Below are 16,101 nucleotides of genomic sequence, written 5' to 3'. Positions count from 1 at the left end.
CATTTCCATTGATTTACAAATTGCCTTTCTAGTGACTGATGTATTCTGCTGTCTATCCCATTCTCCACTGTCCCCTCACCCCTCCCCTCCCCTCCCCTCCCCTACTCTCTCTCCATCCCCTCTACTATAAATCGTTTCTTCCACTTATATAATTTTCCTCCTACTCCTCCTTTCCTCTTATATGTAATTGTGTATAACCCTGAGGCTCACCTTCCAGTTCCATGCAATTTCCCTTAACTCTCACTTTCCCTCCTGCCTATCATCCCTGTTTAATGTTAATCTTCCTCAAGCTCTTCGTCTCTACCCTGTCCTTGGTTACTCCCCTTATATCAAAGAAGACATTTGACATTTGTTTTTTAAGGATTGGCTAGCTTCACTTAGCATAATCTGCTCTAATGCCATCCATTTCCCTCCAAATTCTATGATTTTGTCATTTCTTAATGCAGAGTAATACTCCATTGTGTATAAATGCCACATTTTTTTAATCCACTCATCTATTGAAGGGCTTCTAGGTTGGTTCCACAGTCTTGCTATCGTGAATTGTGCTGCTATGAACATCGATATAGCAGTCTCCCTGTAGCATGCTCTTGTTAGGTCTTTAGGGAATAGACCGAGGAGGGGAATAGCTGGGTCAAATGGTGGTTCCATTCCCAACTTTCCAAGAAATCTCCATACTGCTTTCCAAATTGGCTGCACCATTTTGCAGTCCCACCAACAATGAACAAGTGTACCCTTTTCCCCACATCCTCGCCAACACTTATTGTTGTTTGACTTCATAGTGGCTGCCAATCTTACTGGAGTGAAATGGTATCTTAGGGTGGTTTTGATTTGCATTTCTCTGACTGCTAGAGATGGTGAGCATTTTTTCATGTACTTGTTGATTGATTGTATGTCCTCCTCTGAGAAGTGTCTGTTCAGGTCCTTGGCCCATTTGTTGATTGGGTTATTTGTTATCTTATTGTCTAATTTTTTGAGTTCTTTGTATACTCTGGATATTAGGGCTCTATCTGAAGTGTGTGGGGTAAAGATTTGTTCCCAGGATGTAGGCTCCCTGTTTATCTCTCTTATTGTTTCTTTTGTTGAGAGAAAACTTCTTAGTTTGAGTAAGTCCCATTTGTTGATTCTGGTTGTTAACTCTTGCGCTATGGGTGTCCTATTGAGGAATTTGGGGCCTGACCCCACAGTATGTAGATCATAGCCGACTTTTTCTTCTATCAGACACCGTGTCTCTGATTTAATATCGAGCTCCTTGATCCATTTTGAGTTAACTTTTGTGCATGGCGAGAGAAAGGGATTCAGTTTCATTTTGATGCAAATGGATTTCCAGTTTTCCCAGCACCATTTGTTGAAGATGCTATCCTTCCTCCATTGCATGCTTTTAGCCCCTTTATCAAATATAAGATAGTTGTAGTTTTGCGGATTGGTTACTGTGTCTTCTATTCTGTACCATTGGTCCACTCGCCTGTTTTGGTACCAGTACCATGCTGTTTTTGTTACTATTGCTCTGTAGTATAGATTGAAGTCTGGTATCGCTATACCGCCTGATTCACACTTCCTGCTTAGCATTGTTTTTGCTATTCTGGGTCTTTTATTATTCCATATGAATTTCCTGATTGTTTTATCTATTTCTACAAGAAATGCTGTTGGGATTTTGATTGGGATAGCATTGAACTTATAGAGAACTTTTGGTAATATCGCCATTTTGATGATGTTAGTTCTGCCTATCCATGAGCAGGGTATATTTTTCCATCTTCTGAGGTCTTCTTCTATGTCTCTTTTTAGGGTTCTGTAGTTTTCATTGTATAGGTCTTTCACCTCTTTTGTTAGATTGATTCCCAGGTATTTTATTTTTGGGGGGGATATTGTGAATGGAGTAGTTGTCCTCATTTCTGTTTCAGAGGATTTGTTGCTGATATACAGGAATGCATTTGATTTATGCGTGTTGATTTTATATCCCGCCACTTTGCTGAATTCATTTATTAACTCTAGTAGTTTCTTTGTAGACCCTTTTGGGTCTGTTAGGTATAGAATCATATCGTCTGCAAATAGTGATAATTTAAGTTCTTCTTTTCCTATTTTTATGCCTTTAATTTCTTTCGTCTGTCTAATTGCTCTGGCCAGTGTTTCGAGGACTATGTTGAACAGAAGTGGTGAGAGAGGGCATCCCTGTCTTGTACCAGATCTTAGAGGGAATGCCTTCAATTTTTCTCCATTTAGGATGATGCTGGCCTGTGGCTTATCATAGATTGCTTTAACAATGTTGAGGAATGATCCTGTTATCCCTAATTTTTCTAGAGTTTTGAACATAAAGGGATGCTGTACTTTGTCGAATGCCTTTTCTGCATCTATCGAGATGATCATATGGTTCTTATTTTTAAGTCTATTGATGTGGTGAATAACATTTATTGATTTCCGTATATTGAACCAGCCTTGCATCCCAGGGATGAATCCTACTTGATCATGGTGTATAATTTTTTTGATATGTTTTTGAATCCGATTCGCCAGAATTTTATTGAGGATTTTTGCATCTAGGTTCATTAGAGATATTGGTCTGTAGTTTTCTTTCTTTGAAGTGTCTTTGTCTGGTTTAGGAATCAGGGTGATGTTGGCCTCGTAGAATGTATTTGGAAGTTCTCCCTCTTTTTCTATTTCCTGAAATAACTTGAAAAGTATTGGTGTTAGTTCCTCTTTAAAGGTTTTGTAAAATTCTGCTGTATACCCATCCGGTCCTGGGCTTTTCTTAGTTGGTAGTCTTTTGAGGGTTTCTTCTATTTCCTCTATTGTTATTGGTCTGTTTAGGTTGTCTGTATCTTCCTGACTCAATCTGGGCAGATCATATGACTTAAGAAATTTATCGATGCCTTCACTATCTTCTATTTTATTGGAGTATAAGGATTCAAAGTAATTTCTGATTATCTTCTGTATTTCTGAAGTGTCTGTTTTGATATTGCCTTTTTCATCCCGTATGCTAGTAACTTGGGTTCTCTCTCTTCTTCTCTTCGTTAGCATGGCTAAGGGTCTGTCAATTTTATTTATTTTTTCAAAGAACCAACTTTTGGTTTTGTCAATTTTTTCAATTGTTTCTTTTGTTTCAATTTCGTTAATTTCAGCTCTGATTTTAATTATTTCTTGCCTTCTACTTCTTTTGCTGTTGTTTTGCTCTTCTTTTTCTAGGATTTTGAGATGAAGTATGAGATCATTTATTTGTTGGTTTTTTCTTTTTTTAAGGAATGAACTCCAAGCAATGAATTTTCCTCTTAAAACTGCTTTCAATGTGTCCCATAGATTCCGATATGTTGTGTCAGTGTTTTCATTTATCTCTAAGAATTTTTTAATTTCCTCCTTGATGTCTTCTATGACCCATTGGTCATTCAGTAACCTATTGTTCATTCTCCACGTGGTGCATGATTTTTCCTTCCTTCTTTTATCGTTGATTTTCAGTTTCATTCCATTATGATCAGATAGGATGCATGGTATTATTTCTACTCCTTTATATTGTCTAAGAGTTGCCCTGTGACATAATATATGATCTATTTTTGTGAAGGATCCATGTGCTGCTGAGAAAAATGTGTAACTACTTGATGTTGGGTGGTATATTCTATATATGTCAATTAAGTCTAGGTTGTTAATTGTGTTGTTGAGTTCTATAGTTTCCTTATTTAACTTTTGTTTGGAAGATCTGTCCAGTGGTGAGAGAGGTGTGTTGAAGTCTCCCATGATTATTGTATGGTGGTCTATTAGACTCTTGTACTTGAGAAGAGTTTGCTTGATGAACGTAGGTGCACCATTGTTTGGGGCATATATATTTATGATTGTTATGTCTTGTTGGTGTATGGTTCCCTTGAGCAGTATGCAGTGTCCCTCTTTATCCTTTTTGATTAATTTTGGCTTGAAATCTATTTTGTTTGATATGAGTATGGACACTCCTGCTTGTTTCCGCAGTCCATATGAGTGGAATGATTTTTCCCAGCCTTTCACCTTCAGTCTATGTATATCTTTTCCTATCAAATGCGTCTCCTGTAGGCAACATATTGTTGGATCTTGTTTTGTGATCCATTCGACTAGCCTGTGTCTCTTAATTGGTGAGTTTAAGCCATTAACATTTAGGGTTATTATTGAGATTAGGTTTGTTCCTCCAGTCATATTTGTTTATTTATGTTACTAAACCTGATTAGTTTTCCTCTTTGGTTACTTTCCCCCCTTTACTGTCCTATCTCCCACTGATGGTTTTCAATGTTATTTTCAGTTTCCTCTTCCTGTAATGTTTTGCCAAGGATTTTTTGAAGAGATGGTTTTCTAGCTGCGAATTCTTTTAACTTTTGTTTATCGTGAAAGGTTTTAATTTCATCTTCCATCCTGAAGCTTAATTTCACCGGATACACGATTCTTGGTTGGAGCCCATTTTCTTTCAGTGTTTGAAATATGTTATTCCAGGATCTTCTAGCTTTCAGAGTCTGTGTTGAGAGATCAGCTGTTATTCTGATTGGTTTGCCCCTAAATGTAATCTGCTTTCTTTCTCTTGTAGCTTTTAAAATTCTCTCCTTATTCTGTATGTTGGGCATCTTCATTATAATGTGTCTAGGTGTGGATCTCTTATGATTTTGCACTTTTGGCGTCCTGTAGGCTTCTAGGATATGGGATTCTGTTTCATTCTTCAAGTCTGGGAATTTTTCTCGTATTATTTCATTGAATAGATTGTTCATTCCTCTGGTTTGGAGCTCTGTGCCCTCCTGTATCCCAATGACTCTTAAGTTTGGCCTTTTAATGTTATCCCATATCTCTTGGATGTTCTGCTCATGGTTTCTTAGCAGTCTTGCTGAACTGTCTATGTTCTTCTCAAGTTGAAATACTTTGTCTTCATTGTCTGATGTTCTATCTTCTAAGTGATCTATTCTGCTGGTAGTATTGTCAATTGAGGTTTTAAGTTGGTTTATTGCTTCCTGCATTTCTAGGATTTCTATTTGTTTGTTCTTTATTACTTCTAGCTCCCTGTGAAATTGATCTTTTACTTCCTGGATTTGTTTCTGTAGTTCCTTGTCAATGTGATCTTTCATTGTCTGATTTTGCTGTCTCATGTCTTCCTTGAGAGTCCAGATCATCTGAAGCATGTATATCCTGAACTCTTTATCTGACATTCCGTCTGTTGCAGCTATTACCTCTTCTAGGGTTGAGTTGACCTGCATTGCTTGTGGTCCTTTCTTTCCTTGTCTTTTCATGTTGCTTGCGTTTCTTTCTGCTTCGTGAAACTGTTGTGTTTTTGAAATTTTTCCCCCTGTTTATTTTTGTTGCTCTTGTATATTTAGGATATCTCTCTTGTAGGGCGGGTAGTGGCTGTGATCCTCCTCTAATCAGGGTGATCTATATACTACGCTGGTTGGTCGTAGGTCTGCCCGCCCCGCGGGCACGGGTGGCTGCTCTACTCTGCCCCCACTCCAATTGCGGTGACGTTCCTGCCACGTCCTCGGATCGTTGGTCCTGATCCGTACGTGGGCAGCAGCTCTTCTCCACCCCTACTCCAATTGATGTGACGTGTCTACCACGCTGGTCGGCCTCCAAGCCTGTTCCGCCGGTGGGTCTCAGATCTGCCCACCCTGCGGGCCTGGGCTGCAGTTCTGCTCAACCCCCACTCCCAGTGGGGGTACCTAACTGCCTCTCCAACGGGTCTCTGGGCTCCTTCCGGATGCTGGCGGCGGCTCTGTTCAACCCCCACTCCAACCAGTGTGACGTGACTGCCTCGATGCTACTCGTCCACTACACTGGCCGGCTGCCGAGCCTGTCCTGCCAGTGGGACGCAGGACTGCCTACCTTCCAGGGTCAGACGGCAGCTCTTCACGGCCTCTACTCCAAGTGGGTTGACTTGGCTACCCTGCCGTCGGGTCGCTGGTCCTGTTCCAGGCGTGGGCGGCTACTCTCCTCGGCCCTAGCTGCAGTTGGGGTGTCGCGATACCACACCGGCGGGACCCTTAGCCTGCTCTGGGCACAGGAGGCAGCTCCACTCTGCCCTCCAGGCCCCCGCAGTACCCAGCAGGACCCGGACCAAGAAGCAGTCCCTGTAGGATCCCCAACCCTGAGCCAGAGCCGCTTCGGGAGCCAGGAGCGGGTCTCTCCGATCCCCGCCACTTTCTGCTAGGAGCAGGCTCCTCAGGGCAACCGCCACGGGTTCCCCAAACCCAGGCCAGAGCCGCCCCGGGAGCCCAAGCCTGGCCGCACCAGACTCTCCCTGCTAGGTGCCCAAGCCTGGCCGCACCAAACTCTCCCTGCTCGGTGTACGCTCCCCTTGGAGCAGAGTCTAAGACGCACTTCCCGCGGGCTCTCCAGCTCCGGGTCAAAACTGTTCCAGGAGACAGAGTCCCGCTGCCCCTCGTCACAAGTTTCACTTGTGGGTGGCCTCAGCTCGCGGTCCCCACAGGCTCCGGGGCCCTGGGCTCAAGCAGCCATGAGGGCCAGAACCCAGCCTCTCCGATCCCTGCCACACTCTGCTCGGAGCAGGGTCCACAGAGGTACCCCAACCTCAGGCCCAGGCGGCCCCCGCCCGGACCTGGCAGCTCCAACCTCTCCCAGCTCAGTGTATGCTCAGACAGGGGCAGGGTCAAAGACACAGTCGCCGCGGGTTCCGTAGCCCCGGGCCAAGAAGGATCTCCCGCCCTGGGCCAAAGCAACCTGGGGAACTAGAATCTGGCCGCTCAAAGCCCGGCGCCCGCCTTGCCAGGGGTGAGGCCTGAAGAGTATTCTCCTCAGAGTTTCCAATCCCGAGCCTGAGCGATCTGTCTGCACGACGCAGGCAAATACCAGCCTGGAATCACCTGTTCTGTAGTTGAATGAGCTGAGATCAGTAGAAAGCAGGGATGATTGCGTCAGCTCTCCATGATGGCGGCTGCAGTTCTCCTGCGTGTTCCAACCAGTGTCGGGAAACGAACTGGACCGATTCTCTCCTGTATTTCAAAGCTGGAATTCAGCACTCAGCGCGGCTAGTGTGCCACTGGCAGGAGCCTGCAGAATCCGCTTCGCTGTAATCCCTCTCTGGTAACTCGCGGCTAATTAACTCGGGCGCGTCCCAGACTCCATCCACGGGGCGGTCCGCCGACCAAGTACTGCTTCGCTCCGTGGGAAAAATCGCCCGCTACCAAGCCCCTGCAGCCGAATCCCGCGCGCTGGAATTTTGACCTCTAGATTCTGGAGCACTTCAATTTCACTGGGGATTCCCACCAAGGTAGCCTTCAGCCATTTCACCTCGTGTTTCTCCCACACAGTGGCGCAGCGTACTGGTGTGCTGTACTCCCTTGGCCGCTATCTCTGGATCCCCATGCTGTTTTTATTACTATTGCTCTGCAGTATAGTTTGAAGTCTGGTATCGCTATACCGCCTGATTCACACTTCCTGCTTAGAATTGTTTTTGCTATTCTGGGTCTTTCATTTTTCCATATGAATTTCATGATTGCTTTATCTATTTCTACAAGAAATGCCGTTGGGATTTTGATTGGCATTGCATTAAACCTATAGAGAACTTTTGGTAATATCGCCATTTTGATGATGTTAGTTCTGCCTATCCATGAACAGGGTATATTTTTCCATCTTCTAAGATCTTCTTCTACTTCTCTCTTTAGGGTTCTGTAGTTTTCATTGTATAAATCTTTCACCTCTTTTGTTAGGTTGATTCCCAAGTATTTTATTTTTTTTTTTTTTGAGGATATTGTGAATGGAGTGTTTTTCCTCATTTCCATTTCAGAAGTTTTGTCGCTGATATACAGAAATGCCTTTGATTTATGCGTGTTGATTTTATATCCTGCCACTTTGCTGAGTTCATTTATTAGTTCTAGTAGTTTCTTTGTAGACCCTTTTGGGTCTTCTAGGTATAGAATCATGTCATCTGCAAATAGTGATAATTTAAGTTCTTCTTTTCCTATTTTTATGCCTTTAATTTCTTTCGTCTGTCTAATTGCTCTGGCCAGTGTTTCGAGAACTATATTGAATAGAAGTGGTGATAGAGGGCATCCCTGTCTTGTTCCGGATTTTAGAGGGAATGCCTTCAACTTTTGTCCATTCAGAATGATGCTAGCCTGAGGCTTAGCATAGATAGCTTATACAATGTCAAGGTAATTTACATTTGATTTTAAATAAATTAACTCTGGTTTAGACCAATGTGAGTGAAAAAGGGAATAGATATGAATGAATTCATTAAACAGACATCATTTAAAATTATGTTGCTTACATATTCATGAAATTTTTTGGCATGTAGATATATTCAGTTGTTTCAGCACTGTTAGTTGGAGACACAATCTTTTCTTCCCTGAACACTCATGACATTCTCTTCAAGAATCAACATACTCAGATAGATTAATTTCTGGAATCCCATTCTATTCTACTGGCCTCTATGTCTATTTGTTCCCACTGTTACATTGTGTATATCATTGAAGCTATGTAATAAATTTTGAAATTAAGAAATGTGGCTTCTTCAACATTGTTATTTGTTTTATTTTATTCAAAGTAAACTTTCTTGATGATGAAATATTTTCAAGGATATAAGAAAAAATGAAAATAAAAACTCTCCTCCTATCAGTAATCTCCAACCCCTGTTAAGTATTTTTTTTATTTTATACATCTTTATTTATTTTTTATTACTAGACAATTTTTAGATATTTTAGATTTCAGGTAGACCATATTACAATAATGTGGAGTGATTTCAACACTCTTCCCTCAACAATACATAAATTATCTAGACATAAACTCAGTAAAGACCCTTCAGACATAACAATTATTATAAATCAAATGGACCTAACAGATACCTATAGAATATTTTCAACAACAGCTGAATTCATTTACATCTTGGCTTCTGAAATTTGGGCATATTTTAGTCCCCAAACCACCTCTATTTCTTATTGGTTTTGTTTTTTAAATATATAACAGTGGAATGCATCACAATTCTTATTCACATTTCAAACAATTTTTCATTCCTCTGTTTGTATATAAAGTATGTTCACACCAATTCATGTCTTCATGTACTTTGGATAATGACGTCTATTACATTCCACCATCCTTGCTAATCCCCTGCCCTCTCCCTTTATATATCCCTTGCATCTTATCTGATTATAATACAATAAAATTAGAAGTCAGCACAAAAAAGTAAAGAAAATATATATACACATGGAGATTGAACAATTAATTTTTGAATGATGAATAAGTGTGAGATGAAATCAGGGAGAAATTTAAAAATTTTATAACTGAACAAGGATTGTGATACAAAATAGTAGAAACTCTGGAAAATATGGAGAGAGTTCTGATCTTTGTTTTTGAAGGTACAGATAACAGGATTCAAAGCAGGAATGATAGCAAAATAAAAAATAGACATTGCTTTTCAGAATTTTAGGCTCATATTTTTATTTTATTTCACCTCATTTCAGAATGTATGTAAGTTTTGTTGTTTGCATACTACCATGGAGATCAGGGGCTCCAATGGAGACTATTCACCATGTGCAGCTCATGAAACTTTTAATCATAGTCTATGCATGGACATCAACATTCAATTAACTTATAGTTACAAATGTAAAGATATTTGGGTAGAAAGTTTGGGGGAAGGATGTTGGGTTGAAGGGGAATTGGAGGGAATATACAATTCTTGTGAATTTTCAAAATGCTTCTTGTGTAACAACCTAGTAATACAGTAAAGGAATTCCTTTTATTATATAAATGATTTGGAATTCATAACTTAATATTTTTAGAATTTTTGTTATGATATAATTTATACTTAATAAAATTTAAACTATGAAACCTATAGATTTGCTTTTACCCACATACATTTTGGAGACCATCACACTGTCAACAATACAGCAGTAGCTGTATCCTGAACTCTTCTTTGTTAGGAGCAACAACTGTCCATATCTCTGATTCAGGCAAACAAGGATCTGATCTTTGTTCCCACAGATGTGCTTTTCTTTATTTTTTTAATTGTTTTTATGGTTTTTACTTAGATGCATAACGTGATATGGTTATGTCAATACACATTTTGAAATGATTTCTATAGTCAAATAAATTCATAATCACTTCACATAGAAATTGTGTGTGTGTGTGTGTGTTTGTATTTGTTGAGAACACCTAAAATCTCCTTTTAGAACTGAGGTCTTTATGTAATCCATTTCTTCTCTACATTTATTCATCCCAAACAACACCTTTTTAAACTCTGACCTACACCCTATTTCCTATAACATGATGGTCCTTGTAACCAGTGTTCTCACTGCCTATGAAGTACTGAAAGTGGAAAAGGTAAATATTCATATTTCCACTGTTAATTTTTATCATCAAATTTTTCAAAGTAGAAAATAAATATTTATTTTTTAAAATAAATAAATATTTTAAAGCAGTGGTTATTATGAACTCCCAAAGAGCGAGTTCAACTTTTTCCTGAAGTTTCTGCATTTAAGTGAGATTGTATATTATTTCTCTTTTTTTTTGCCTTATTTCATTTTAGCAAAATGTTCATCTGTATTATCCCAGATAGCATTATGTACCCTCTTCACTTTTGTTACTGGCTATTGAATCCAGGGGTACTGCACTATTGTGCTATATTCCTCAGCTATCCACACATTCTAACCTTTTTAAAATTTTGAGAAAAAGCATCACTAAATTGCCCAGTCTATCCTCAAATATGCAAACTTCTGGCCTCAGTCCCATTTACAGTGATTAAAAGTAAAATTGTGTGGGCATTCATGTGTATTGCAGTTTTCCTTTACTAAGGTAAATAGCCAAGAGTGGATTTGCTGAGTCAGAATGTTTATTGTATATTTAGTGACACTAGTGTTTATAAGAATTAAACTCAAAAAGTTGAAATGAATGGCCAATGTATGTATGAAATGATGTCTGTAGGGGATTTATTATAGCATTGATGCGTGTTCTTTGGAAGACAAAATTTTCACTAAAGAAAACAAAGGAATTTATTGAACTTGTACATGGAGCAAAGCCTTTTCCCAACTGGGCACATCAGGTGATAGACTGAGACTCTGAACTCTATGAATTATCCCATAGTGTAGAAATTTCTCACCTTCACCAGTTTCTGGAGAGCTGACACTCATATTTTGTGTTGATTTACAGTTGGCTGAGTGAGTGTTAATAATGCTATAAAGTTTAATTCACGTTAATAACTAGGGAAAGAATTTTATGCAATTTCTTTACTAAAAAGAGTTGCTGAAGATGGAAAAGGTAAATCTTCAGGTTCCCATTGTTAATTTTTGTCCTCAAATATTGCAAGGTAGAACTCTCCCTAACATAGAATATAAATATTTGGGAAATGAATAGGTCATCTATTACAGAGTTTTAGATATTTGTCAGTTTTAGATTTAGCTCACTTACCAGAAGCTTCCACACATATTTTCTGACCTAATTTTCACAATAACCCCATAGAATGGACCTCACTGTGGGGAGGTTGCACCTCTGGGTGTGAAACTTGTTGGAAGTCACAGAGCAGGAAGGCAGCATGACTGATATACACATCTAAGGGGCTCTGACTCCAACTGCTAAGGTACCATCATGACTCTGTACTCCCCATGACTTTTCTCCTTTCCATGGCCAATAACTTATTTTCATATCATTCTAGAGACTTCCCTAGAAGTCTAGAAGATCTATAAGATCTTGATATAAACTATTTGCAAACAATATCAATCATTTACTCTTTAGAGTAAATGGCTTAAGTTATTATTATATATCTCTTTATTGGCCCTTCCCTTAATTCAGGAGAAATCTGAATCATGATATCAGCATAGGCTATTGTGAATCTTGATACCCACTGAGCTCTGGAACTGTATAAAAGAAAGTTGGGTGATTTGGTTCTGTAAAGTGCTTTGCTATAAAAGTCCAGGAAGCCCAAAAATTATTTGAGAGGAAAGTTTTAATGGTTCTTGAAACTTTATAGAACTTCCAGATCCTCCAAATCAAGAAACATGACATAAAAATGTGAAATTTGCTTTGAATGTGGGGAATATAGGGAAATTAATAGTTCATCTATGACAGAGTTTTAGATGTATGTCAGTAATATCATTATTTATGATAATACACTTTTCCATGGATAATACTGATTCTAAATTCTCACTAGGGCCAGAAATATATTTATCATTCAGTGAAATAAACAACATGATTTTGTTTTGAATAAAGAATGTATTTTTTGTGTAGAACATATTTACTGCAGAGAGTAGTGTCTGGGATGGTAAACTTTAGAGGTCTGTGTCGTGGGTAAGGTGGACATATGGGCAGCTGCTTGGGACTTCTCAGCTTCTGTTTCCTAAATGGAGAGCATCATATGATAGTGTGACTTTTCTCAAATGCAAAAGCAAGGCACAAAGGGAATCAACTACAATGAATCTACACATGAAAATACAGTGTGATTTTAAAAAGTCTTTGAGTTAACTTGATTTTTTTCTTTATTTTCTTTTTTCTTTTGTGGTGGTGGTGGTAAAAAATCTTACTTACTTTGGTCCATAGCTATAGTTTCTTAAGTGTCACTAAGATAATGATTCCAGTCATGTCAAAGTCAGACGACATGTGTTGATGTGAGATGAAGGTCAGATATCTCCATGCTAGCTAAAACCACAGGTGGCCACGGACTTGCTGAACCATGTTCATGGCAGAAGAGACACCTTGAACTGCTGGTTTATGTGGGACTTGTACAAAGCAGAGAATCACAGAAGTTCTTCAGAGGATAGAAGTCTTCAGATTAACTCATTTGTTAGTGTTACGTAAAGAGAATACTCAGGTTTAACTTACATTTTGTAAGAAAAAAGCAATACTAAGAGCAAGTGGTTTAATTGTATTAGTAATGTTTCTATACTTTAAACAAGAGAAAGTCTGTCTGACAGCACATCCTGGCTTTTGAAAATGTACTGAACATTTTGTGTGAGAAAGATAGTACATGCCCTAGAAGTAATGCATCCTAAAAAGTAAAGAAATACTCCAAATACCTTGTTCTTCATTTGGAAAAATATTTAACTACAGGGTCTATGTAGTCTCCTAAAGGGCCAATTGAGGATTGTATCCCAGTATGCTTTTCCACATGTGCATGCCTCCCTTCTCAATACCACTTCCCAATGATGTGTCCAAAATTTAGTCTCCAAATAAACTACACTCATTTAAAATTTGTCTCAGGTTTTATTAGGAGGGAATTGATCTAAGTAACTGAATAGATCTACTAGTCCCACATATATAACCATTCATTGTAAGGTGTCCTGATATTCAACAGTTTAAGTTAGAAGTTACTTGAAAACTCAATGGGAGACAGAGAGAATGTCATTATATCAGGACTTAGGATCAAGTGATGAACAAGTCTTCACAAGTTAAATCATACAACATTGTTTATACACATTATTTCTGTCTCCTAAAGAAACTCATGACACATTGGATTTATTTCTGATGTCAGCAGAAAGCAGGGAGTAAATTCTGTAGAGAAGTAGGCATAGTCCTAGTATAGATAGGAGAAGATCAGCAAGGTACAGACCTCTGTCAAGTAAGCACATTCAATACCAGATATCTATGGGGAGGGATCCATCACATAGGTAAAAGCAGTTCCTGAGCTCTCAACAACAGACTTGGTCAGCATAATCTGTCATAATGATGCTGCTTTTTCAGTCTTTTTATTGCTGTTTTTACATTTTTGTTTCTTAATGTATATACGATAGGATTTAAGGCAGGGGTGACAGTAAAGTCAACTATAAACATGTATTTATCAACTGATGATTCTGGGAAAGGCCACATATAGATAAAGATACACGGAGTGAAATAGAGAACCACCACAGTGATGTGAGCTGACAATGTGCCAAGAGCCTTGGACAAGTCCCCAGAGGAACGTTTCCAGACAGTGACCAAAATGAAGACATAGGAAAGGAGGAGCAGCAAGAAGGTTATCAGGCTCATGAATCCACTGTTGGCAGTTCCAAGAAACTCAAATATGGCTGAATCTGAGCAAGCAAGTTGTATGACCCTGGGGAAGTCACAGTAAAAGCTGTCTATGGTATTAGGACCACAAAAAGGCAAGTTTACAATCAGAGAAAATTGAGAAATAGAATGGATCATTTCAGTTACCCAGCTAATGACTACAAATAAAATGCATTTCTTCGGGTTCATAATGCTCAAGTAGTGGAGGGGCTTACAGATGGCCGCATACCTGTCAAATGCCATGGCTATGAGCAGTACCATTTCTGTTCCTCCCGTGATGTGGATGAAGCATACCTGTGCCATACAGCTTTGGAAAGAAATTACTTTCTTCTCCTTTAACAGGTCTGTGACCATCTTGGGAACTGTTATGGAGGACAGTCCTACATCATTGAGGGACAGGTTGGCCAGCAGGAAGTACATAGGAGAATGTAAGTGAGAATCAGTGATTACCAAAAACACGATGAAGAGATTTCCCAGTATGATCCCTAAGTACAGCAATGAGAATGTCAGCTTGAGAATAACTTTAGTTTCCCATGAACCAGAGAGTCCCAGCAACACAAACTCAGAGACCACAGAATCATTCAGTCCTTCCATTGACTTGGGCAGGAAAGTTGTTTCCAAATATCTGTGGATAAAAGTGAGGAAGAGTCAGATCCAGTGGTATAAAATGTACTTCTCATTTTTCCTGCCAATCTGTGCTATGGGTTACAGATATGAGAGTTAGAAATCATTGAACAGTCGGGACAAGTGCATGGAATAAGTACATGGTAAAAGTCAAGGGCATCTGAGTGGCAAAACACTCCCATGTACTAGGCATGTGAGTGTCAAACCACTTACCCAGTAGGCACAGCCCTGGGTATGAGGCCTCATGTTGCAGTCCCTGCACTTGCTCCATGACCTGCTCCTTGATTGGTCACTGCAAGAACAGTTGGCCAGAAATTGTATTGGTGGCTCCCTGTAACATGCTTAGCTACTGTCTGAGTATGTATACATGGTAAATGTGCAATAAAATCAGACCTGCTTCCTGCTTGGTCTCTGGAGGTCTTAATTAGCAACTCAACAGCCACACTGTCCTCTACCCTGACAAGAGAGAGCCCACACATTGAACCTGATAGAAAACAAAATGAAATAGAAAAATTATAGGAATATGCCATATAACAAGTGAAAGGCATCATGTATATCAGATGAAGGCAGATGGGTTACTCTCGTTTTTGTTTCATGAGCAAGCTTTTTGTTTTGATTTGTTTCCCTCTGAAGGATTTCTATGGGTTTTCTGCCACTACTTTATAAGTCTTATCTCATGATCTCAAGTGCCAATAATTTCAGCTATTTTCACATTAATGCTTTTGTGCTAATTCAAAAAATTATATTTAGCTGAATTTCTTACTCCACTATTCAATATTTTTAAACCACAACTGTTTAATACATTTTACTTTTGTGTATGTTTTGTTTTTATTTGAACAACTTACCATGGAGGCCAGTAGCACAGATTAGATGATTCATAATATGTAACCCATGACTCATCAAAATGAATACAAGGACTTACACAAAACATTATTTCCTACAAAGACATAATATCTAGTAGGATGGAAAATAATGTAATTAAACTGTGTTAATTTCAATGGACAGAATTTATTAAATGGTCTTCTATGCAAAACACTATACTTGGCCCATTATCAAATTTAAACTTCACAAAATTTCCTCTACTTTGTTAGACCTGTTTAATAAGTTAAAAAACTGAGTTTCAGAGAGATGAAGTGTCAGAACCAGGACTTGAATCAAGAACTCAGCAGATGGTGATCGTGCACCTAACCATGGTAATCTGTTTTCAAGGCCAGCACCTTCAAGTATATATTAAATATCTTTTCCAAACATCTATTAATTAAATTTCATTTCACTTTACTTTCCTTAAACTATTAATGTAGTTTCTTTGACAAAGTCCATCCTATAATTTCGAATCCCTTTCTATTGTGTCCTTTTCACTCCAATGTTTACATTCAATTTAATCTTCATTTTTCCTTCATTTAATTGAAATATTCTGGATCTACAGATTTCTATTTTAAAGAAAGAAATTCAAATACTTAATATCCTATGCAACATGATTTTTCTATCTTATTTTTCTTGATATCCCTGAAGGATTTGAAATATTCTGTCATGGCCTAGTTGCTACAATTTTCCCTAGCTTTGGCC

The 16,101-nt window shown here is 38.8% G+C and overlaps 2 protein-coding genes across 2 annotated transcripts in view; both read right to left on the bottom strand.

Moving 5' to 3' along the window:
• Positions 1-16,101, bottom strand: part of LOC308648221 (olfactory receptor 4F21-like) — a gene marked incomplete at both ends in the record, with an annotated part of 43,932 nt that overhangs the window by 9,862 nt on the left and 17,969 nt on the right. The gene's annotated exons all lie outside the window — the stretch shown is intronic.
• LOC308646210 (olfactory receptor 4F21-like) lies at positions 13,570-14,505 on the bottom strand (the record flags this gene model as incomplete). Its single annotated transcript, XM_081288875.1, has 1 exon — positions 13,570-14,505. The coding sequence occupies one exon, from the start codon at positions 14,503-14,505 to the stop codon at positions 13,570-13,572; it is 936 nt and encodes a 311-aa protein (XP_081145001.1).

Source organism: Spermophilus citellus (assembly GCF_964194105.1).
Source record: "Spermophilus citellus genome assembly, chromosome: 4".
Taxonomy (NCBI): Eukaryota; Metazoa; Chordata; class Mammalia; order Rodentia; family Sciuridae; genus Spermophilus; species Spermophilus citellus.
The sequence above is the reverse complement of the archived record's forward strand: the minus strand, read 5'-3'. Positions and strand labels throughout refer to the sequence as shown.